The 22,648-nt window shown below is 42.8% G+C and overlaps 2 protein-coding genes across 12 annotated transcripts; one reads left to right on the top strand and one right to left on the bottom strand.

The window, feature by feature from the left end:
* Positions 1-5,839: 5,839 nt before the first annotated feature.
* On the bottom strand, positions 5,840-9,955 carry LOC128277874 (antichymotrypsin-2-like). 6 transcript variants are annotated; one of them, XM_053016467.1, is made up of 5 exons: positions 9,828-9,855; positions 9,583-9,752; positions 8,631-9,428; positions 8,423-8,564; positions 5,840-6,235 (listed from the first exon to the last, which is right to left on the bottom strand). In XM_053016467.1, the coding sequence occupies exons 1-5, from the start codon at positions 9,838-9,840 to the stop codon at positions 6,102-6,104; spliced, it is 1,257 nt and encodes a 418-aa protein (XP_052872427.1). In that variant the 5' UTR covers positions 9,841-9,855; the 3' UTR covers positions 5,840-6,101. The 6 variants fall into 6 exon arrangements, with proteins under 6 accessions (XP_052872427.1, XP_052872426.1, XP_052872429.1 ...); XM_053016466.1 differs by having other exon boundaries at positions 5,840-6,723; XM_053016469.1 differs by having other exon boundaries at positions 5,840-6,723; positions 9,807-9,845.
* An 8,434-nt stretch (positions 9,956-18,389) lies between these two features.
* LOC128278289 (uncharacterized) lies at positions 18,390-21,994 on the top strand. 6 transcript variants are annotated; one of them, XM_053016987.1, is made up of 5 exons: positions 18,895-19,045; positions 19,119-19,219; positions 21,017-21,297; positions 21,372-21,525; positions 21,606-21,994. In XM_053016987.1, exons 3-5 carry the CDS (start codon positions 21,055-21,057, stop codon positions 21,704-21,706), a joined length of 498 nt encoding a protein of 165 aa, XP_052872947.1. In that variant the 5' UTR covers positions 18,895-19,045; positions 19,119-19,219; positions 21,017-21,054; the 3' UTR covers positions 21,707-21,994. The 6 variants fall into 6 exon arrangements, with proteins under 6 accessions (XP_052872945.1, XP_052872946.1, XP_052872948.1 ...); XM_053016985.1 differs by lacking the exons at positions 18,895-19,045; positions 19,119-19,219 and adding an exon at positions 18,390-18,537; XM_053016986.1 differs by lacking the exons at positions 18,895-19,045; positions 19,119-19,219 and adding an exon at positions 18,441-18,580.
* The last annotated feature ends 654 nt before the right edge of the window (positions 21,995-22,648 follow it).

Consider the following 22,648-nt stretch of genomic DNA (forward strand, 5'->3'; position numbering starts at 1 on the left):
CCCAACTCGAAATGCAATTGTGTAAAGAAGAATAGGTACATGCAGACAGAACTCTTGTGTCTTCCGTACTGCACACTATGGCCGAGTTGCGCAATTTCGAGGAATTGCACCTAAATTGCAAAAATGCAAACCAATAAGAATCTGTTACGGTGCTTCCTAAAGTGAAAATCCTCTCAGCAGTCGAACTAGACTTTTGGCCACTGTGCATCGATCAGTCTCTCAGGGGATTACTGAGGGAGGGAAACAAATGGAAATTTCATGAGAATAGGCTTAACCGTAGAGGCGTAGTGTTCTGGTACCAGTTATGACTATAAGTACTCTATATCTCTCCTGTTACTTACTTTAAATTGCGTGTGTGTTTATGTGCTTTAGTTGTCAAATCTATTTATGCTCATTCTAGTGTCTAAATGATTCCAATTTTCAAATCAACAACTTTCCCAGGAACCCCGACGGAAAATAGTACTCGTTGCGTGTACTTTATTGCTTGCTATGTGTAGGGTGCAAGGATGATTGTCGCTTGCACCATCGTTTAAAGTAAAAGGCTCTACTAAAAACTGGGTTGGTTTGTGCAACCGTAGGAAGTCAGAAACAAACTCACTAACGTTTAACGATTTATCGCTTACCAATTTCAATCAACAATTAGCGCAGGGCAATTAATGAGTAACGAAAATTCGTTCAAGCAACACCAATCAACAAACGAACCAGAAACCAAAGAGTAACACCACAAAACTAATGAATCATCGTAAACATAGTAACAAAACACAAAGAAACTATATCAGTAAAACGAACAAATCTTGTTACATGATAACACAAAAACACTGGAAACTGATTAAACACCACACCTCACATCATAGATGTAGAGTGACAAAACAAAGTAACGTGGTGTGAAACGTAACGTGTCATGATTATTAAGATATACATATTCTATTTATATACGCTATACAAATTAGAATGGACAAAATTTAATAATATTTTTATATAACGATGTTTAACAGGACCGTATGAATGGCTGCAAAAGCTGTGAAGATCGATCTTTTATTCTTATACAATCATTGAAGTGTACTGAAGCGATCATTGAGTGCCAAACCGCTAACGAGATGCAGTGGGACAGTATGAACTGAAGTTTTGAACAAATCATCAACCCGCAAACCGGTTGAAACAAAAATACCTATTCTTAAAAAGAATCTTAATCAAATCCAGTGAACAACATGTGTGATGTGTGATGCAGTTGTATTTCAAAGAGTCTAAATTGTATCACTGTTGAAAAGCAATTCTTACCCAAACTGCCATTGATAAAGAAAAGGAATTTTAGTTGCCATGTGAGGACCCGCTCTGCTACTGGCAAATGCCAGCGTTGTAGACATTATGAACGTATTTTTTTTCCATCATTACGCATCGATGTTTTGATGGTGGGTAAAAGCTGCTTGCTGTGCCATCATGTGCTAGGTAACGGTGCTTTGTTAATATTCATTTAGCCCAACACCATGCGCAATAGAATATAATAGGACTGGCAGTAAGTGTCTCTCTGTGTGTATCATCACGTTCTTGTTCAAGAAAACCCGCTAAGAAACACACGGAACAACATTAATCCATTTCAAGTTTTGTTTTTGTTGTATATTGGTTCAAACACCGCGACAATAGTAAACCGAGCTGATATTAATCAGAACAATATTAAAACAAACCAATAGAGCTTAGCTTCTAATGCATTTATCGATAAATTACCTACGCAATCACTACTGCGTTGCATCGTTGGTGCGTTCGTAGCCACGAAATAGTTTACAGTACCAGCAGCCAGTAACAGTACAAAGTTTATACTCGATTAGAGCTGAATTAGAAACAACTTCGTGGTTCGTCATTTTGTGCACGTTTTCGTTGATTTACCCGATACTCAGACAAGCCACGTTGGACAAAGGAAAACCGTTAACATACTAGTGTACAGAAAAGCAATTTCGCATGAAGTGTTTTATTTCGAGCAACTTCATAATCATACTCAAATACGAAAAATGGAACGGGTCAGGCATCCTTTTAAGCAATGAAATCACAGTTAAGAGCCGTGTAAACAAAACTCATTTTTCAAAGTAAAACATTTGTCAGCAAATGGAAAATAACATTAACACTATTAACGTTTTTGGTTGGTCATCACATTGTGTTAGGTTACTAGTAAAAATATACTAAAGATGCATAAAATAGGAACACCATGTAACGGTACGGTACTATTTATTTTCCTGTAACTCAGTGTCATTTATTTTGCTATTAACAGTTTAGCGTATGTTTTTATATTAATATTTTTTATTTTAAATATACTATAATTAACATGTTGCCAAAGCATTACACGAAGTCAAAGTCACAAAGAATTAATTTTCAGTCGATTGAATTAACCAAATAATCTGTTTGAAAAAACACCTCATAGACTTTCAGAGAAAAAGAGCATCTTTCATTAAGCATTCAATTTTATTTCCTAGCTATATATCTAACAAGTCACCAAAGCATTACACAACTTTAACTCAAACGATTGCAAGGTTAGAAAATAGCGAGATATTCTAAATAGGCACAATCAAGCGTCCTGGCTGCTATAGTATACCTTAAAACTCAAGATATAATCATCAGTCCACCATCAGAGATAAGAATGTCGTTGAACAGTGAATCGTTATAGATTACCGTTATAGAGTAAAGTTATTGAAATCTTTGCAACCAAACATGTTTTGAAGGCAGTTGTTTGTACGACAGTGCCAAGGAGTTTGGGCCAAGCCCGATGATGAAACTTTTGCATTAAAACAGTACAAGTGAGCACAACCGAAATCGAGACACGCGCAAGTCAGACCTAAAGTAAGGAAGCACACTACCATATTTTTAAATATTTTTACCAAAGTATACAAGGTGTTTGGAATTTACTAACAAGCGAATTGAACGGAAAGCTTTTAACTCGATATAATGTGCTAATTACCAAATATAACCAAACTGTATAAAGAATTGCAATTAAAATCTCTGCATAGGAAGTTAAACAAGAAAGCAAGAAAATGATACAAAAAAAAAACGTAAAAGCTGCTAAGTTTGGCACACAGGCTAGGTTGGTAGATTTTTATTTGTTTGGCGTTTTTTAAAAATGTTTTTGAAGAGGAGCGTAGATGAGGCCAATTCAAGCAAACGATTGCTTAACTTAGCGTCGAAGGATAGGATACCTTATCGATAAAGTGACGAAAATCTCATCTCAAGCGTGTCATACGAAAATGCAAATGTAAACGCAAACATGCGCAAAGCAAAGTAACAGAAAGGTGAAAATGTGACCAAGTACACCCTCAAACACAAAAGTGTGGAATCAAAAGTAAATTTAGGATACGAAGTGGGGGACGCCTGCGCTGATAAGTTTAACGGAACAGCAAAACAGTTACACACCAAATTGCGCTTTAAAAAAGCATCGAATTTGAGGATATTGCAGGTTGAATCAATCTCAGAAACTGTTGGACGGTATTACATACTCTTTGGGGGAGCGGGCATTCATTAGAGAGGTGCATACGGTTCATGTGAGAAGTAAATTAACAGATTTTTCAATAATAACCACGAATCTTTTTTAACGATGATTACGATAAAAAATACTTTTAACAGACAGAAGCGAGAAGTGTTTTGAGACACGTAAATTACCGAACAATACAAAGAAGGAAATGCATCGTAGAATGAAGCAGTTCTACGGACACATCTTATGACCATAATGCCTGATGGCAATACATGGCCGGAATAATAGATCGGCGACGAACAAGACGCACGAGGCAGGATAATCAAAGTCACCTTTGTAACCATGTTATACAGCAATTGAATCGTAAAAGGGAAAACTTTACACGACATTTGCGAGGTTTTCTATGAGTTTACTAATAAAAACGTCTTCGTTTGTGGTCCAAAGACACTCAGAAAGTATGTGGTCCGCGTGTAAACTCGAGTTATGGAAACTTCTGTGTGTATTAAAAAGCCAGAAAAAAATAATGGAAAAAAATAAACTAAATGAAGCAGTTAATTTTGTATCATGCTGTGCTCCCTTCCTTTACGTTCCGAACATGGATTTCCGTATTGTATTTCCTTTAATGCACCAAAGTGCAATAAACCGTCATAACCGGTAAGTAGTTTATGTTTTATCGTACCCCTTAAAACAAATTTTATCGCAAATCTTGCTCCAATCAAGTTATTTGGTTAAACTATAAATCGTTTTGATTGATTTCTCCTGGTCAACATACGCGTTTTAGGTCAAACGCAATTCGGAACTACTCCGTTAGTGGCTCACATTGCAATGGCGACGTTGCCGAAGTGAAGAAATATGGGAAAATTTTTGGCATGACACAGTGGCCAGGACTGGCTGACTGCATACTGGAAACAGTCAAAGCTGGAGAACCTGGGAATGCAATCTGATTTGCCTTGGCTGAGAATAAGGTACGGAATGGAGCAAGAGAAAGTTTGAAAACTCATTTACGCTGGATAATGAATGTTTCACCCAACCGCCAATTCCACATTGCAAAAGCAACACTTGCATCGCTGTCGAAAAGTAAAAGAAAAAAGGCGAAAAGTGAGTGAATGCATGTCACTCGCAGCATGTAAGAGCAATCTAAATGATTGAGTCCGGTGAATTAATAGGAACTACGTTCCCTCAATCCGTTCAGGATCGGAAAACAAGTTGTTTGAAATTACGGCTGCCTGTTAAATGGTGAGCTACAAATGTTGGCAAATGTTTGGTTGTTTGTTGATGGTTCAAGAGCATTCAAAGCACGGTTTACGAATTAACACTAAATTTTGTGTTTAATAGCTCCATGATTTAACCAACTCGCAACACATCGAATATCAGTTAGCTTGTTGGTATTTGAATCAAGTTTGAGAGAAAGGATTCTCTTTGCGTTCTACGAAGATGTGGCAACGATGAAAACGAGGTTCTTCATCGAACAGTTTTGTACAATTAAAATTTCTTGTACCATGGCCGATCGTATTTCTCTTAACCTGATTGTTACTGAACAGCCTTAGTCAGAAGGTAAACATCAGTGGAATCCCCCAAACATTTGGTACGCAAGCTAAGTGTCCTTGTTGGTGTTCCAAAATAGGATTAACGCGAATGCGGTAGAATTTATTGCCAATTACAAACTGGGACATTCACGTTGAACGACGGTACATAGGGGCAGGACTCGATTGCTCAGCTCGTTCTTTAGTTAACCAAAGGTCAACCAGGGGACCGAAATCATTGTGTCAAATTGTGCTACTTATATTTCCGTCTATTTCCAATGGTGTGAGCCTTGAGGTTTCGAACGACTTGCCGATGCGTTGCGTAATTGGTATTGCGAAATAAAACTGTGCAAGTTGCCTCCGAGATTGAACTATTTGTTGGTTATGATATTTTAGATTCCTGTTTCGTGTGTCGTGTCCGCGACACGTGTTGACGGTGCCGTGAATCAATATCAAATTCGAATTGGGTATGTTTTGCTAGGGCTAAGATCGATAAGCAAGGTGGGTGATTTGATGGTTAGGTCCCCTTCGAGGCAAAACCACTTATTTTGTGTGACCTTATTTTGATTATTTGCCAACCTTGTAAAACAAGTTTCTATGTTGTTCATTTATTGACCAATGTCGGTAATGCACTGAATAATATTAGACGATTTGTTTTAAAAGATGAAGACCCTGGGGCAACGGAGTGAGCATTTCTGAAGAGTCTTTTGGGAATACAATTTGTAGTTAGAAAATATTTTTATTGTTTTTTGTTGTTTTTCGGATATACGATATATTTCGGATATATAAGCATTTCGGATATACGAAGGAAATAAGTTTATTTGAAAATAATCATAACTCCAACTAGTATATTTTTATAGTTTATTAAAATTGTAAAATGTGACAACACTATAAACAATCGATAGATCGCAGCTACACGTGTTTGCCACAGCCACACACGTTTGCGCCCATTCCATAAAGCTGTTGAAATTAAAAGGCACTTTCAATACTATGGTTGGTTATTTAAATACACCTTAAGGAACTTGTGCTGCCCTATAACCTGTCCGTTGTTCTATTTCTGTTTCCACCTAAGTACAATATACTAAGAATCTGTGCTAATGTTTGTAACATTGATATAGAGTAAGCCTCTAGGTAGATTTTGACATTTTACCCACGAAATAAGCGCCCTTTTCACGTGAAAGTAACGCATAAACAAACGGATGATCTGCCTTGAACGTAAGTGGCTCAGATATAATCATACTGCATGTCATCACAAACATCCCTAGAAAAAAACAATTTATGGTAGGAATTATGCAAAATTTATCCCTTGTTTGATTTAGAATAATGATACGATTGGTGTCGTAACCACATGTATCGATATTATGAGCATGAATATGTTCAGATAGTTTGTTGATATTGTGAAAAGGTGACGACAAAAATAATGCTGGGATGTAGCCGCATATGTTCGGTCCTATTTGAGAGTCCTGTTTTCCTTTAAAATTTACGTTGATCATTAACTATTTTGTGTGGATGTATATTCTGTGGCAACTTTTCTGCCCAATAACAAAATTTAAGGTGAGGTAACGTTAGTTGGTATTATTAAACAAGCTTTGGTAACAGCTTTGAATACGCCCATTTAAGTTGATTTCGACATTTTGCCAACGAAATAAAGGCCCTTTTCACGCGAAAGTAACGCATAAACAAACGGATGATCTGCCTTGAACGTAATTGGCTTAGAGATGATCATGCAATAGGCCGTCATAACCATTCCTAGAAGAAAACAATTTTTTGTAGGAATTTTAGTGATAGAAAATTACGGATCTTGACAAAATTTGTGAAGAGTGACTTTAAAATAATTGCTACTGTCGAATATTGATGAAATATTTGCCGTTTTAGGATACACGACTCGTGTGGCCTACGAGACGGGTGATATAAAACACCGACAATTCTTTTATGAAGCCCGGCATGTTTGGGGTGCTAAAAGTGGTGTCATGAAAAGCAATTGTTTGTTTACTATGCTCGGTGCGATTTGTGTGCCGCGTAGACCACAAGATTTCTCCCAGCACCGTTTAACAGGTTCGATGAAGAGAATGATCTCACATGCGCCAAAATTAGAATTCCTCGGAAAACTCGGATGCTGTGCCAGGAGATACTAATTAGCTAAAGAATGATGCACGCAGAAAAAGAAACCTAGCACTTTAGACTTGGAACAAACCAAGTTGAAATTACCCCAAAAATCTGGTATTATCTCTGTACCGGTCCAAATTGTAATCGACCAATAGCGTGTTGTTGTCGATGGTGTTGATTTTCTAATCTGACGAAGGCATGTCGATTAATCAGAGAGCAACTTTCGGGCATATTTTCAACATATGTTAGTAAAAGATAGCGCTTTCTGGAAAGAGTTACGTAAACTGCCTAAGTTATTGATAAACGCATTATGCTTTTGAGATAAGATTGACTGGTCGGCGAAACAGACGAGGATTAGGTTAACACCACACAGAGTGATAAGAGTGTGCAAAAATAAGCCGCTGTTGATATTGATTCAGGTGCAACTGATTCAAGTGTTTAGGCAAATGTTGCCTTTACATGTTATTTGTATGACTCAGAAATAGCTCAAAATCTTCGCTAGTTTGTGTTACCTATACACTTGGAGCCAAACATGCTATGCAGCCTCAAACACGGAAGGGTTTTTGTGTAAAACAGCGTGCTTCTTTTATTGTTTCTTTGTTTGTTTAAAATAATACAACATCGTAACCCGTAGCGAGCGTGAAACAGATCTTCGCTAGTGCGACCGTTTCGAGTGCCGCAGAGCATTACGATTCGACTTTCGACATGCGGCCCACAAAGTAGATCTGTTGCTGATGCTTCAGAAAGTACACGAAGGGATGGTCGACCGTGAAGTAGGGATGCATCGGAAGGCAGCGCAACATCATCACCATGCCTGTCGTCGAGTCGGTAGCATTTTATCGTGGCACGTGGTGTTATCGGATAGAGGAAAGAAAAAGCAAAATCGATCAAAAAGCTGGTCGTGATGCCGACAGCGCAGGTTTTGCGTGAACGAAAATGCATGTCCGATTGATGTGCGTGTGTGTATCGAACGAGTTTGTTAACACGGCCACATGGGTTTCTTAGCGTCTGTTTCAGTCTAACTGTGCTTCGCTGTGGGCTCAATACTTTTGAACTACAACTCATCGCGGCTCGCGACCGGCGTATCGGTCGTGGGAGGTTGTGCGACACGCCCAACGAATGCTGCTTGCTTTGGAGTGCCCGTCAGCAGCATGTACAAGAACGGATGATCGACTTGCACTTTTAATGCGTGTTGGATAGATCGTTTTACACGCGTCACAGCCGCTACAAAATGCAACCAAAAACGGTGTAAGAGAGCCCCAGGGACCGCGCAGGTATTGAGATGATGGAGATGGGTGGCAGGGTGATGAGCGAATGTGGGGGTTACACTCGTGACACTTACCGGTAGCGGCAGCCGCTTCGGTTCCCTCTTCGTTGACTTCAATGAACGCCTTGTGTATTACTTTGGAGACCTTCAGTGGTTCGTTCGTTTCGAGTAAGTCGGGAAATTCGGCCGCGTCAGTAAACATTCGACCCATGCCGAGCTGTGAGAGGAGGAAAACCAGAATCGTTGCTATTTTTGCAAAACCCGATCAACGGCGGCCAGTTACCTCGGTCAGATCGTCGTTAAGATCGAGAGAGAATTCGATCTTGAACTTGGGCAGAAAGACCTCCACTTCCTGCTTGTGCATCTGGGAGGCGAGCTCGGCTAAATTAAGGCTCGGAAGCTGCGCTTCCAACGCCGCCAGGCCGGTGCGTTCATTCGGCAGCAGCACCAGCATGGTCACGTCGCTTCCGCTGTACGTAAGCTCCAGGGCGGAGAATCCTTTATCCTCGAAGTTGTTGTACGCAAAGTGCTTCTTGATGTTCATCATCGGCACTTCGCGCGACTCCGTTGCGCTCAACCAGAACGGCATCGGGCGGGTCGAGGCGGGATCGAATTGGTAGGTCCAGGTGCCCTTAAAATGAACCGCGTTTACCAGCACCATACGCGTCAGATCATCCAGCACGTCGGGTGCGATGAGATCCTTAATTTTGTTGTTCGTTTTCCCTTCGACCCACCCGTTGATGGTTTTCGCTGCGGCCACATTCTGGGCAAAGTTAAGCTCTTGGGCTTCCGATTTGAAACTGTCGGCGGCGACCGCATTGAATGAGCTCTTTACTTTGAACTTTTCCATGACGTACACTTTGTTGGCCACGTTCATGGTTTTATCGGTCGATAAGCGCTCCATCAGACGTCGGTACGACTCCGCAACCTGCTGCTTGCGGTCGGCCTTTCCATAGCGCAGGCCACCAAACAGCTCGTCCGCCGTGAGACCGGCGGCTCCCTGGGCCACCAACGAAAGGCACGCGCTGACCGAAAAAGGCGAAATGACCACATTTTCTCCGGTACTTTTCGAGCTCACTTGCTGTGTTTTGGAATAAAACGGACAAAAAGATAGGACCATGAACACAACCTTATCACTGAGTCACCGGCATTGGGAAACACGGGATGCATCACTCTCCGCAAGCTAGAGCATTGCTCACTTCCTAAATTCTCCACCAACGCCCTGTGTGACTCACCCTGTACAATTGAACTGCAAAATCGTTCGACTGCTGAACGAACTGGGCGTCGACGGTGGCCATGGTCAGTGAATTATCTGTTATCTCGAACCGATTAGTGGGCAGGAACAGTACCACGAGTAGTGCGGTTGGGAAGTTGCAAATCGTACGCGACAAATGCGCTTTGGCCACTGTGAACAGATTGAAGGTTATTTTAGGACTGGAATCAATAGCGCAGAACAAACCGCTTTATACGCGCGACGCACTGTGTGACCTCATACTTGTGTTTGCCGGTTCACCGACGGAGGAAAAGATTACAAAGCTGAACAACTAAAGACCGCACACATCAAAGCAGCGGGCATTCTCACGCACACGCTCACGCATTCGACGAAATGTGCGTGAGATTTGGGTTGTCTTCGAAATTTTGTCGGTCAATTGAATAAGAAAACAAACAATCCTTTGCCGGATAGTAAACAAACACATGTAATGTTTACGATCGGCGATGATGACGTTTACGTTGGCTGCGCCTTCACCGGTATTTGGCTGCGTGCTGAGCGTTGGAGCCGTTTAAATTTTACCTAATGAGCGAGATCTCGAATCATTTAACAAAAGGTATCGTATTTGCACGTGATAATGATTGACCTTTTAAAAATCTAGTAAAGTTCATGACAGAGCTAAAAACAGAAAATCGATTCGCATCGTTTCATTCGTTTTTAATAACAGATTAGTGAACACAAGCTACCACTGTAACTAATCCTTTAAATATGCAATATTAATGTAATGGGCTATGTACAATCCGTCGCCTCAATCAACCAAATGAGCAAATTATGCTCGAATTGCTTCCGCTTTCTTATTTAAGACGGCTTCAGACAAGTTCAAACTTTTGGAGCCTGGCGCAGTGTTGTCCCAGGAAAATCGGTCCTGCGGCCCAGCTCCGGTTCGTTGCGACAAAGGAAGCCGTCGATCTGTGCGCCGACGTTGGTTTTGGAAACCTTCCAAAAGGACAATGCTCCGTAAATGGAGCATTACAGCGGCAGTCTAAAAATTCGAAGATTTATATGTCCTCGTATGCTGTATGCTATGCTGTGGTGGCGCATAATGGGTACCAAAGCAACAAAGTGAAGGAAACACATGAAAGCACCGAGCCGAAGACACGGGATAAAGAAAAAGTCCAGACTTAAAAGCAGAACAAAACCCCATTGACACCAGAGACGTTGGGAAGGCAGAGAAAGAAAAGTATCACCGTGAGCATTGTTTTCGTAGTATTTAAGCGTAAACGAAGCGTCGCCAAAATCGGGTGCAAAAGATCCAAAGTAAAGCATTACGCCGCTGTGCCACGTTTAAAGTGCTTCACCGTTCTGCATGTATTCCGAATACAATTATTCCAACGTTTCCGTCACTCTAACGCACAAAACAGTGTTAAAAAGCCGACAAAGACAGGTTGCAACACGGTACTCCATTCTCCGGCAAAATATTTTTTTGGTGCCTGTATCCTAATGCTTCGCGGATGCCAAGAAGTGTGTCCAACGAACGTGGCTTTTCGTGCAAAGAATGAACCACAGCCCTTGGAATATCAAAATATTGCCACGCTCCAATGACTCGCACTTTAAAGGGCGGGCTGGATCCTGGACACCAGCTGGAGCTTCGTAGCTAGTTACGTGTCAAAAGAATAATGTAAACTTTGTGACGAAAATTCGGCGGCCTAATTGCAGCCAATTGATGTTGCCATTCGTTTCAGCTAAGCCATGGGTCGTAAGATCCAAGCCTTCACCCTTGGACGCTCTAATTGTATCCCTGGCAACGGGATACTAACGAGAAGCACACGGAATGAACCATCCGGAGATAGCGATACAAAACCCATTTTGGATTTAAATTCTACAACTCTAATGCTTCACATTAAACAACTCTGCTGTGAAGGGTGAATCGTATAGCCGGGCCTGGCTGGTGGTTATTAGATAAGCTGGTTAGAATACTTAGGAAATTAATTTGTTAATGTCTTTTTAAATGCACCCGCTGCTTGGCTCATTGCCGTTCATTGTGCAGGAGCCCAATTATTCATACGATTTGTGTCGATTTAAAGTAGCATCCATAAATGGGAAAAGTTCGACAGTTAAGCCGCCATCCATGCTCCAAGCGTTTGTTCGGCACTTCATGTGCTCCATTTTTCCACATTAGTAATGACCGACGAACTCGTTGGCAGCGATTTTCCGGATCGGCTGGCGATGCGGTACGGCGATATTTGTAATGATGACAAACATAATTGCACATCAAAACAACGAAAATGTATCGGATTTCATTTGATTTACAATCGAACCCTAGACAGTTGACTGGTGATTGTTAATGCTGTATGCAAATCACCCACATTTATCCTGGAAGGATGTCAATGTTTCATTTATTAAGCCGTCTGCTTAAAGCTTTTCATGCTCGCCGTTGTTTTATGTTTCCCCGCCGCATTCCGTATCAGATGATGAAAGTCACGAACGAACTGTTTGTTGCAAAACAAAGAAATAACTAGAATTCAAACCGAAAAGGATATTGTTCACGCTTAAGTGGTGTATGTTGTGCTTTAATTATTTATCAACATACTATTTGTCTCAGCTCCACAGATCGAGTTACATTAAGGGAAACTGGCGATTAACATTACACTTTACACCAGTTTTCGACATTTTTTAAAAGTTTGTTTACAAAAAAACACAAAGACTAGCGAGCGAGTGAAACCGATAAACTGAGTGTTGACCTATATTGATTGAGTAACGAGAAACGTTTTGAGAATTTTCGGTAACATTAACTTTACATAATATCCCGTTAATAGGCGTTAACGGTTGAGAGAATTCGTGTAAGTGTTGTACTCTCAATAGACTTTTATCTTTTTGATACTTTTCACAGATAACGCGGTTCTGACTTAAGAGAAAAAAATGTATATCGTCCTATATTTTTCTATTCTTTTGCCTCCGTTTTTTACATAAAATCAGAAGGGCAAAGAGTTGTATGCAAAACGCTCGTCCGAGCTTCCGAGTGACCCGAATTTGGACGAGAACAATGGAACGAAGCATTGGCCAGGATTTCCGGTGTTTTCCAAGTTTATTTCGCCAATCGTCTGCGGGTTGTCTGCTATTAGTTTGACCTCACAATAAACTCCACCGAGGTGGTGCATGGAAAGGGGTTTGATTCTTGATTTGCATGTTACCACGTTGGAGGTTTAGAGTCGTAAAAAATCTTCACCCTGGTAATGATAATAGTTTTACGGAATTGTTCAGTGGTTTACTATTGTTTGAAATGTCGTTTGAAACGGCGCCAAGAGCGTCGTATTGATTATTCATAGCAAAAACATAAAACTATTGATTCATTGTTCGTGTTGATCAAGAGATTTGAGCTCGTTTTCCGTTTGATGCGTTTACACATTGAACGAATTGGTGTTTACGTTACGCTAGTTATTTGGTCGATTGTATTGATTGGACTGGGTTATATTTGTTTTACAAAACCACAACAGCTAACGTATAACATGGATTACAAAGGATGCATGCATACAATATGCAAGTTATGTGGTTGAAGAGTCCAACGCAAGGATTGGCGAAAAACCCAATGCAGACCCTTGTAGATATGTTCAATAATTTTGTGTTTTCCACCCCGTTCCCCGTTCGATTCGAGCACAATTCAAGCGAGTCTCCGAGTGTGTGATAAGGCTGAGTGAAGAATAACTTAAAAAAACTAGATTTGTTAGTGTTAAACATTTTATCGGCAGCAGACTCACCGGTGTCTCGTGCATATTTACGAGAGTTTTATGGGTCGACGCCGGCATAGATTTGGCGAAGAAACGCAATGATTTGATTGGCCTGAACGCTGCACCCGGAAGTGAAGCTTTCAATGATATGATCGTTAATTAAAGTTTATTGTGCTGTGCAGGGGTTGCCCATGTTACCCACTGCTTCAACCTTTAACCGTTAGCGCTTTAGTATTAGGTCACCGGTTGCCGCTATGGCTAAGAGTCTGCTACCGTTGCTGCAGCAGCAGCAATTGCCTCATATTTTGTGACAAAACAGATCAAGCTCCGGATAAAACGATGTTAACGATACTCTTTTATGTTTATGAAGTATGCGGCCCATGTTTGGCACCCGATGTAAGCACGTGCATGGCATTTGTGTGTGCCGTTTTGGACGGTGAGTCGAGCACTGCACCGGCAGATACTGCATCCGATCGACCCAATTCCGAAGCGCTCGGTCGATGCGCTGAGGGCTGATCAGTAATTGAGTTTGGAGTGGCAATAGACGGATTGCAGAGCGATTTAACCGTCGAGGGACGGCGAATTTCGTTTGAATTCGGTACATGGTTTTTTTGCACACAATTAACGAACGTGTAGGAGAGAAAAGGAAAAATAATAGGGAAAGGGCACTGATATTCAATCGCTTTAATTACCAATGAAATACTGTTATGACTGCGGCCGCTTTTATGTTAAACATGTTTATACAGGTTATCAAAAAGTATGCAATTTTGTTAATTCTTCTCCGGAACAATAACTATCTAAACTGCGACTAGGGCACTAGGTAACTAACCGCCACACCCGTGAATGTCTTATACTTTGTTTAACACTAAATCTGCCATCAGCAGGTTCTGTTTCGGTTCAACCTCACGGCGCAGCACGAGGCGTCGTAGGTACGTCGTTTCATATCGTGTGCACCGTCAGAGTGCCGGAGCAACCGTGCCACTGCTCCGTTTAATGATTGTTCGAATTTTCCTGCAGGTTCGGTCCTGAAAGACTACATTCGGCTGTTCGGCCCGTGACGTGCATTCGCCGGCCCAGCAAAGGAACCACCGGACCGGACGGGAACTGGAAAGTATCGACAGCATTCAATGGAATGGATTAATAACTTTCCTATAAACGCAAGTGTGCTCCGTAAACGCTTCGCTTAGCCTAAGCTCGGCTCCTGGTGGGCCACATCGGGCGTTAGGAGCGGCGTTACAGCGAAAAACAAATCGTTTGATGCTGGTGATGGCCGCCTTGTGTTGCTTGTGCTGCCGGCTCTCCCGATCCCATAGACGTGCAAGTGCCGTGAAAAACCGGCCCGACCGTTCGGAATGGCACAGCGTGCGCTTTGATTTCATTTCCCAGCACGGAACAGTAGTGAGCCAGTGAGCGAAACATATTCTGCTCGACGGCGGACCAGTAATGACGGGCATTGAAGCGAATTTTTATGGCAATGCATACATATTGATTCCCCGTAACTGGAACATTGTTGCTACAAATTTATCCGAGTTTAGTTGCATTCGCCTCCGGTCCCGACATATGGACTTTGCGTGATGGATACTAGGACGTTTAGTGCGTTCCTGTTTTTTTATAATGCCAACAAGTTGCAACATGGTTCGGAAACAATGTTTCATCCTGAAGTGCTGCTGGTTTATGCTTGGTGGATTGGATGAAATAATGTGAGAAGAAAGGGCGAATGCTACAAAACCAGGAGTCACGTGGCAACCGTGTGTGTGTGGTAGAGTTGTGCACCACGCAACCTGTTGTGCACCGGGACACCGGTACTTGGCGTACAATGTCGTGTCGCCACCGCCACCGAAGAACCTTATTTGAGGGTTGAAATTGACAAACCAAATCCTCAGCGTCATATTCCAAACCAATCCAAATAAATGATATAAATCAGCAGTTATTTTTACAAGAAGCGTGAACAAATTGAGTTGATATGTTTGAATAGATGTGTTGTATAAAAATAAATAAATCAGTCATGTTTATGTACTACATGTTCCGCAAGGATGTTACAAAATGGCAGAAAGCAAGAGTCACTGTAGAAGTACGGAAAACTGTACCCTGATTTTGCCCTTCCGACAATAAGTACAAGTTCCGACAAAAGACAGTGGAGCTGCTCTCCATGAACTCGGTCTGTAGCCGGTTACACAGATGTTCAGTAACTTCCTGATCCACTGCTGGCCGGCTGCAGTGCTCCATGCGAATCAGGATACGAGCTGAGCTGGTGCATGTCGATGAGCATTTGCGGCATTGATCATGTCGATGCTCTGCGATGCTCTGCTCTTATCGGGCGCGTACTGCACCGAGTTACCAGTGGCTGTTGCAGTTTCCTTGCTACACACCCTCAACCGGCAGCCTTTGTTGCTGTACGTATTAATTAACAATTTACGCTTCGACGAGTGGAAAATGGGCGACCAATAAACGTCAACGTCAAAACGAAAGTCAGGTACCGGCACCGATTTGTGCCGGTGAACGATTTGGCCTGCAAGGGTAATTGTTAATTAGCATTCGCAACAAGTGCAACCGACCAGCCGGGCTGCACCCGGTTCGATGATAGTGAAAGCCATTAGCACGAAACGATTCCAGCCCAGGATCACGACAGTTTACGCACCGACGGAAACCGGGAAACCGTTACGGAAACCGGTAACGGTTTCCCGGCGATGCTGGGAAAACAAAACTTTGCCCATGGTGTGAAAGGAAACTGGGGCCCAGTCTTTCGTCAAACCGTCGTTCGGTTTTTGGGCTTCCGACTTTCGCATGCATGGCAGGATCACCCGGCACCCGGCAATGCCGTGCTGAAAACGCAGGGCTGCACAATTCGGCCAAAGTGTCGCCAAGGGTAACACGCTTTTCGTTCCGTCCCGTATTCCCGGGGACGCCTTTACGCCTTTTCCACGAAGGCGCTACTCCTGTAGGTGGTAAGCGGGCTAATTAAAACTTTTCCATCGCCTTCGATAACTCGGGTGATAAGTTGATGTTGCTGCTGCTGTTGTCAGGATAACTTTGCATCAACAGTCCGAGCTTTTATCAAACGCCGGAAGCTCGCTCATTGCCGATGAAATGTGTATAATGTTGTATCAATTTGTTTGCCGTTTTGCCGGCTCTACGATGGCGAGAGTTGAACGGAACGATAAGGAGCACGCTTGACGGGGCATGCAGCTCAACTACGGACTACGGGAATCTCGGATTACCTTCGTAACGAACTCGTAGCTTCCGGTAAGCCGTTGTTCTGTTTTTGTCCAACTTTGGCTCACTATATAAGGGGTCTTCTTTGGTATAATTTTGCTGAAACGGCGCTGCATTCCATGGCATCGGAGCATCGGCTCACAGGCGTGTCAAGAAACGTTCAGTGTCCTCAGCTCCCGGCATGATGATCGAAGCAATGCTTTGCAAAAACGGTAAGTCCTTGCGAAAGTGGATCTCACGGCACGGATCGAACGGAGTATTTATGCCCAACCCCCCCTCAGTTCGATTGCTTCCCCAACGTGCTGATGCTGGCAGATTCGCGTACAGTGGAGTGCGCTTTTATTGCACCGGATGCACCGTGTGATGCATGGGCATTGTTTTGCGAAACGGCAAAACCGAAACGCGAAAGGATATACAACACCGTTGCCATCGGTGCGGTACCTTTGAACCATTCGTTCGGGGCGCCCGACCGTGAGATTGTATGTGACAATTCGCAATAATAGCGTCATAATTAATGTCAATGTGCCAGTTCCTGTTTTCCTTCGACGTTTGTACCGGATGTACTGGGCGAAATGGGTCGGCAGTTGGAGTGATAAAAAGGATAAGCGAGTGAGCGCGGTGTACTTGTAATTAAAAACAACAAACTTCTACTCACACGCCGGGCGGTGACGGTGCAGGGCGGCCGCGGATGATTGGAATTTAATTAACATGACCCGGTTGTCATGCCATTCAAATTAATGCAAATGAATGAAACTTTGCCGAGGATCACCTGCCGCTCATGTAAAATGTACACCTTTCAACCATTCTATAATACCCGGCATGCCTTCGTATAATCTAGAAATATTGGGGTCGTTAGAAATGGTCTGTGGAAAGTTATGAAACGACTTATGGAGGCGCCCAGTTGATGACATATTTTGCAAGGACCTTAAATCAGATAGTAATCACAAGTGGTGCAAACAAAGTCGAATAACTTTGCTGCACATTATGTTGCGCATGATTGCCGGTTATAGTATGTGGCGCAAAAGTTGTCCTTATCTTCATTCAATTGTTGTAAATTGAAAGAGAGAAAACAGAACAATAAATCATGCGAAAAAGATAATGAATACGATTAGCGGTACCTCTCTGGCGAAAAAAAACAACCAAAAAACGTTAGATTTACTCCAACAGTCTTTAAAGTACCGGGCTGGTGTGCATAATCAGACATTGCTTCATGGATTTCAGCTTCCGATGATGTCATCCGTTCCGATGCGCCCGGTGCTTATCGTTGTGGTCCGATTTGAGCATCGCAATTAAACTATGTTTCGAAAGTGAAATGTGGAAAATGCACTTAGTTCAACCAAATCTAGCAACGATAAAAGTCCCAAGTTCCAAGATCGCACAGTTTAGTTACTCAGTGCAATCCGCTGACAAATCGCTTCTCTTACCAGTAACGTTTTGTTTTAATTAATAAAAATCTACATTGAGGTCAAGCAGCATGGTTTTGTGAGACGCTTTGAAGTCGATAGCGTTGAATTAATGACTGTGGAAGGGAAACCATACTCCGGGTTCCCCGGTCCACTTTTTAACCGCCATGTAAAAATACTACATTAAGCCCGTTCGCGGTCTGCGAGGCGGCGCGCAAACGAGAATGGCGTAAGCATCGAATAATAATCGTGCGAGTTGCATGTGCGCACACCAATACACATGCGTGCACGCCGCGGAACACCCCACTGCCGCCTGCCGCCATTCGCGTAGGCGAGTCCGCGGACCGACCAACCCGTGCTCCGAGGTGATACGGATGGTTCTAAGCGCCGTCGCGGCGGCCCCCTCATCTCAGGCATATCTGTGTTGGGTTCGTGAAAAGGTCTGCGTCCGGCCCGCGTCAAGAGCACGGCGCAGCTTGCGCATTGCGCATAGCCAGCCAGTGACAGACAGCGCGCGAATCAATTGCGAACCCGTATTCGGTCCGTGCGGTGGCCAAAGTGTTGTGTTGCAGTTTCGTGCAGTAGTTAATTGATATTAACCATCAAACGAGATCCAGCGAGCGGCACTATAGTGGTGTGGTGGGTATCAGACCGTTTTGTTGGCCGGCTCGAGGTCGTTACGGCAAGTGTCACGCTCCGGCGAATTGTCGTAGGTTAGAGAGGAGACTCCGAAACTAGGCCGCAGCCGTCGCGGTGCATCTTTCGCATGGTACAATCGGTGCGTGGTGACATACTTTTTTCAAGCAAACGCAGCCACGAGTGCGCATCGGTGTAGGTGCCGCCGCATATAGTTGCTTTCTTTTGCAACCGGATCTCGGATGCGTCGCGCCATACGCCGAGAATCGGGTGCGCAGCCGACGCTTTATGTTTATTCGACCATCCGAGCAGCGCAGCAGCAGCAACCCGCATAAGCGAGGATCAATTTTACCTCGTTTGTTCTGTTGCGTAGTTGGTGGAACGGTGCGAGAAAAAATCCCTCGTTAGGCCATTTGAAACCAGTGCATGTAGCGTTCGAAATTATTTTTAGCCCAACGGAGGAAGAAAGGCGAGCCAAGGCACTGAAAATCGGCTTATTCTCGATCGGAAGGTTGGTTTGGTGTACCGTTGTGAAAGGGTGCCGCAGAGTTATGCTCTAGAATTTCACTTTTCTCTGCCAGCAGTTGAGCAGCGGTTCCGGGTGAATGTGTGTGAACAGTGCGGCGGCGTATGCGGTTTGAAGAAACAACGGCTTTGAAGTGGCCATCAGTGGAGTGGATGTTAAGTAATGCGAGTTTTCAAAATTGAGTGGTAAAATTTATCAATAGTCCAAACTCCAGTGCCGCCTTCCAATAATTTTAATCCAGCATACACATGCTAGTTAAACACCTGAGAAGTGCGTGAGTCATTGAAGGGTTTCTTTTCCTCCACCCAAACATGAGTATGCGTACGAAGTGTGATCGCGTGTGTGTTGCGCCGTGTATTGGTGATGTTGTCGAGTTCGGAACAATCGCGCACAACTACTGACGCGCTGTTGATGCTTCGGCTTCGGCGGATGATCTTGAAATTTTTGTTTATGTTCGTCCCAAAGTCGCGAACACATCGGGTTGCGCCGACGCAGTCCGTGTCCGACTGGGGACGACCACTTTTTGGAGGCCAATCCAAAAACAACTTGGCCCAATTCTTTGGCCCAGCATATATTCGCGCATATGCTGCGATCGGTGAACGTTGTGTTGGCACGAAAGATTTTCGTGGGCGGTTGCGGTAAATCAAACTCGATGAGATGATCAGTAACTGCACACTAATTCAAAATACACATGGAAATTCAGAGAGAACTTTATTTTTACATCTTCTAATTGTGGTTAAAGAAGTCTGTTTGCGTTAGTACGGAGTGTGCAGCAAAACCAACTTCATGAAAACGTGTGTAAAGACGATTTTGTGATATTCATAGTAAAATATTATTTTGGATATCCGGAAGCCAAACATCTGGAACATAAAAGGTTTAAAATTGGAAAAACATGTGACCTCCAGAATGTTGGATGTTCTTGTGATATTTACTTCCCATTAAAAAATGTAGATCTTTCGAAGAATTTTCAAAAGTATCTCTTTTACGTATTTTTCTGGTTTGTTGATTGCATACTTTTTAGTATAAAAGGTTTGGGATCGTTCTTAATCAATTATGGGTAAAAAAATAATTATCTTTATTCAACAGCAACAGAGCGTTGAATCAAGTCCAACAATATTAGTTAATTAAATAGGGGCAGTAACTTCGTGATGGAATGTTTGGACTATTTTCGGTTCAGTTTCGGTTCAAATAGTGGGCTAGTGGGTAACCTAATTAATATGCAGTGTGAAAACATTATCAAAAGAAAGGAGAAATGCTGAGAGACCAAGGTGTACCTCATACGGAAAAGCGATGAATGTGGTGCATTTTACAAAACTTTGACTTGGCTGGAAATTTAAATTCTGATTCTGATGCAGTTTGTAGAAGGTGTTGTGGTGCTTCCTGCGGTCCTAAGTCCATCTCTGTTCCATTATGCAATATTCCCCTTGATGGCAGTCCGAGTTTTTGCATTGTTAGTTTTAAATGCATTCTACGGCACTGTTAGTTTTAAGTGGCCTCCATTTGCTCGTATTTTTACGGCATTTTAAGGTCACGGATATAAAACTGGAGAAGAATACTGAAACCGTTGTTCAGAGGTTTGCAGTTGGTCATGTGAATAGATGCGGCTCCTGCAACGCAACAAAAAGCATTTCAACAAAATAGATTAGAATTGGTTAAATTTACCCATTTATTTATTACTTTTGTTGGGTATTCTGTTCTATTACAACCTTTTTTCAATTCATACTTTACAAATTAGTTAGTTATTAAGTTTAAGATTAAAAATTAATTTTTGTCCTATTGATTTTACTGTGATGAGTTCTCTGAGAGTTTGTAGGTTGTTCACTTTCAATATAGTCTATCTATAGATATTTACCTGACGATTTGTTAACTATTGTCATAAGGCTTGAATTATTTTATTATTTTTATTTGAAACTAAAAACAACTTATAAAGACGGTATGTGGTTTTCCTTTTTGCAGAAATAATTTGAGAGGACACAAGGGACCAAGCAAGGACGATGGCTCAACCGTTGGTAAACTCATGCTGTCGGTGCTACTCGCTGCGGAACGGGTCGATAACTTCCGGCGTGCTCGGCATCATTCTTTCGATTATTTCGATAATTCTGATCTTCACCGTGAGAATCGACTTCAAAACCATTCTGATGGACTGGCTGCCACAGAACGTGGTGAAAATAATCTACGCCCTGAACCTGGTCATGACCATATTGATCTCGTTGCTGATGATATTGGGCGTCGTAAAGGTAAATTGAATAGAGTGTTAACGCAGCTTTGCTGTTTGCGGATAAGCTTGTACGTTTGTTGTTGTTCATTGCAGAAAAACCACATATTCATGATGCCTTGGGTGGTGTTGGGATTAATGCTCGCGATTGGCCTGCTGATTAGCGTTATCTATAATGCAGTGGTGTATTTCATCGACGGTTATGTGCTGGGAGGAACGCTGTGGATCGTGATAGGATTGATATCCGTCGGTGAGTGTTTGCAGCGCTGGAGACATGCAGAAAGCGATGAAGGCGTTCGCTACTCACTGGTTCCTCGTTTTCGTTCCCAGTGGTTTACGTGTACATGTGGATCGTCGTGTATAGTTACTTCACCACTCTGAAGAACGAGAACGACCGAGGACGATACTCCAAGCAGCCGTACCGGCGATAGGCGAGCGATGGTTCGCTGGCGCCGTCGCTGGAACCTGCCATTCATACAAATATTGATATTCTTAACCACTATTACTGTTGTCGTTTACCTCAGTCGTTACTGTACATACTAATTTGTGAGGTGTGCGAAAAAAACGAAACAAATCTTTGATAAGAGAAACATGCAGAGAATATTTGTTGTAGTAAACACATGATTTATACTCAGAACTAACTTAGCTTCGTGTAGTAGTTCTTTTTGGACTTACCCATTAAAGATGGCTAATGATTTTCACTGACTCACACAAACATATCCTAGTGTTTATGATTTTTATTTTTATTTGTTTGCAACGAAATTGACCACGATGACAAGCCAACGTCCTTCTTGGGCACTCAAAGAGAATGGAATGGAGGATTCTAATTAAAACTCGCACACGTGAGCCCCTCGTAGGCTATAAAAAACGCTGCTCACGTTATCGAAAACATGCTCGCCGCGCGGACCTGGTGTCCTGCTGTACCCGGGGGAAAGGGTGTGAAATGGTAGAGAGCGTTTCTAGGTTAAGCTGGGCAGGACTGTGCATAATCGCTTCGTTATTTGTCAGGCTGATGTAAAAATAGCGTTTCGCGTAGTTCAGAGGCCGCGATGGGATGATGTTGGGGCATGTGGAGTGGCGTTGTTGAAAGGTTAACCCGCGAGATGTTACATCCGGCATGTACCTGGCCTGGGTGGTGCCATAAGAAATGATCGACCAAGACGGACGCGGTAGCGTCATGTGGTTCGACGGAAGAATCGATAAACAAGGTACGCGGCCGCGACAAAGCTTGCGAAGGCTCGTGTGAAGAAAGTTCTGACAGTATAATGAATATTATGCAAAGGCGCTCACGATAAGCGTCATGGGAAAAAGGGTAGGCTTAATTTATGTGAGCATCCGAAAAAAATATGGGCCCGCTAGCCGCGATGCTTTGT

The sequence above is a fragment of the Anopheles cruzii genome, chromosome 2, assembly GCF_943734635.1.
Source record: "Anopheles cruzii chromosome 2, idAnoCruzAS_RS32_06, whole genome shotgun sequence".
Lineage (NCBI taxonomy): Eukaryota > Metazoa > Arthropoda > Insecta > Diptera > Culicidae > Anopheles > Anopheles cruzii.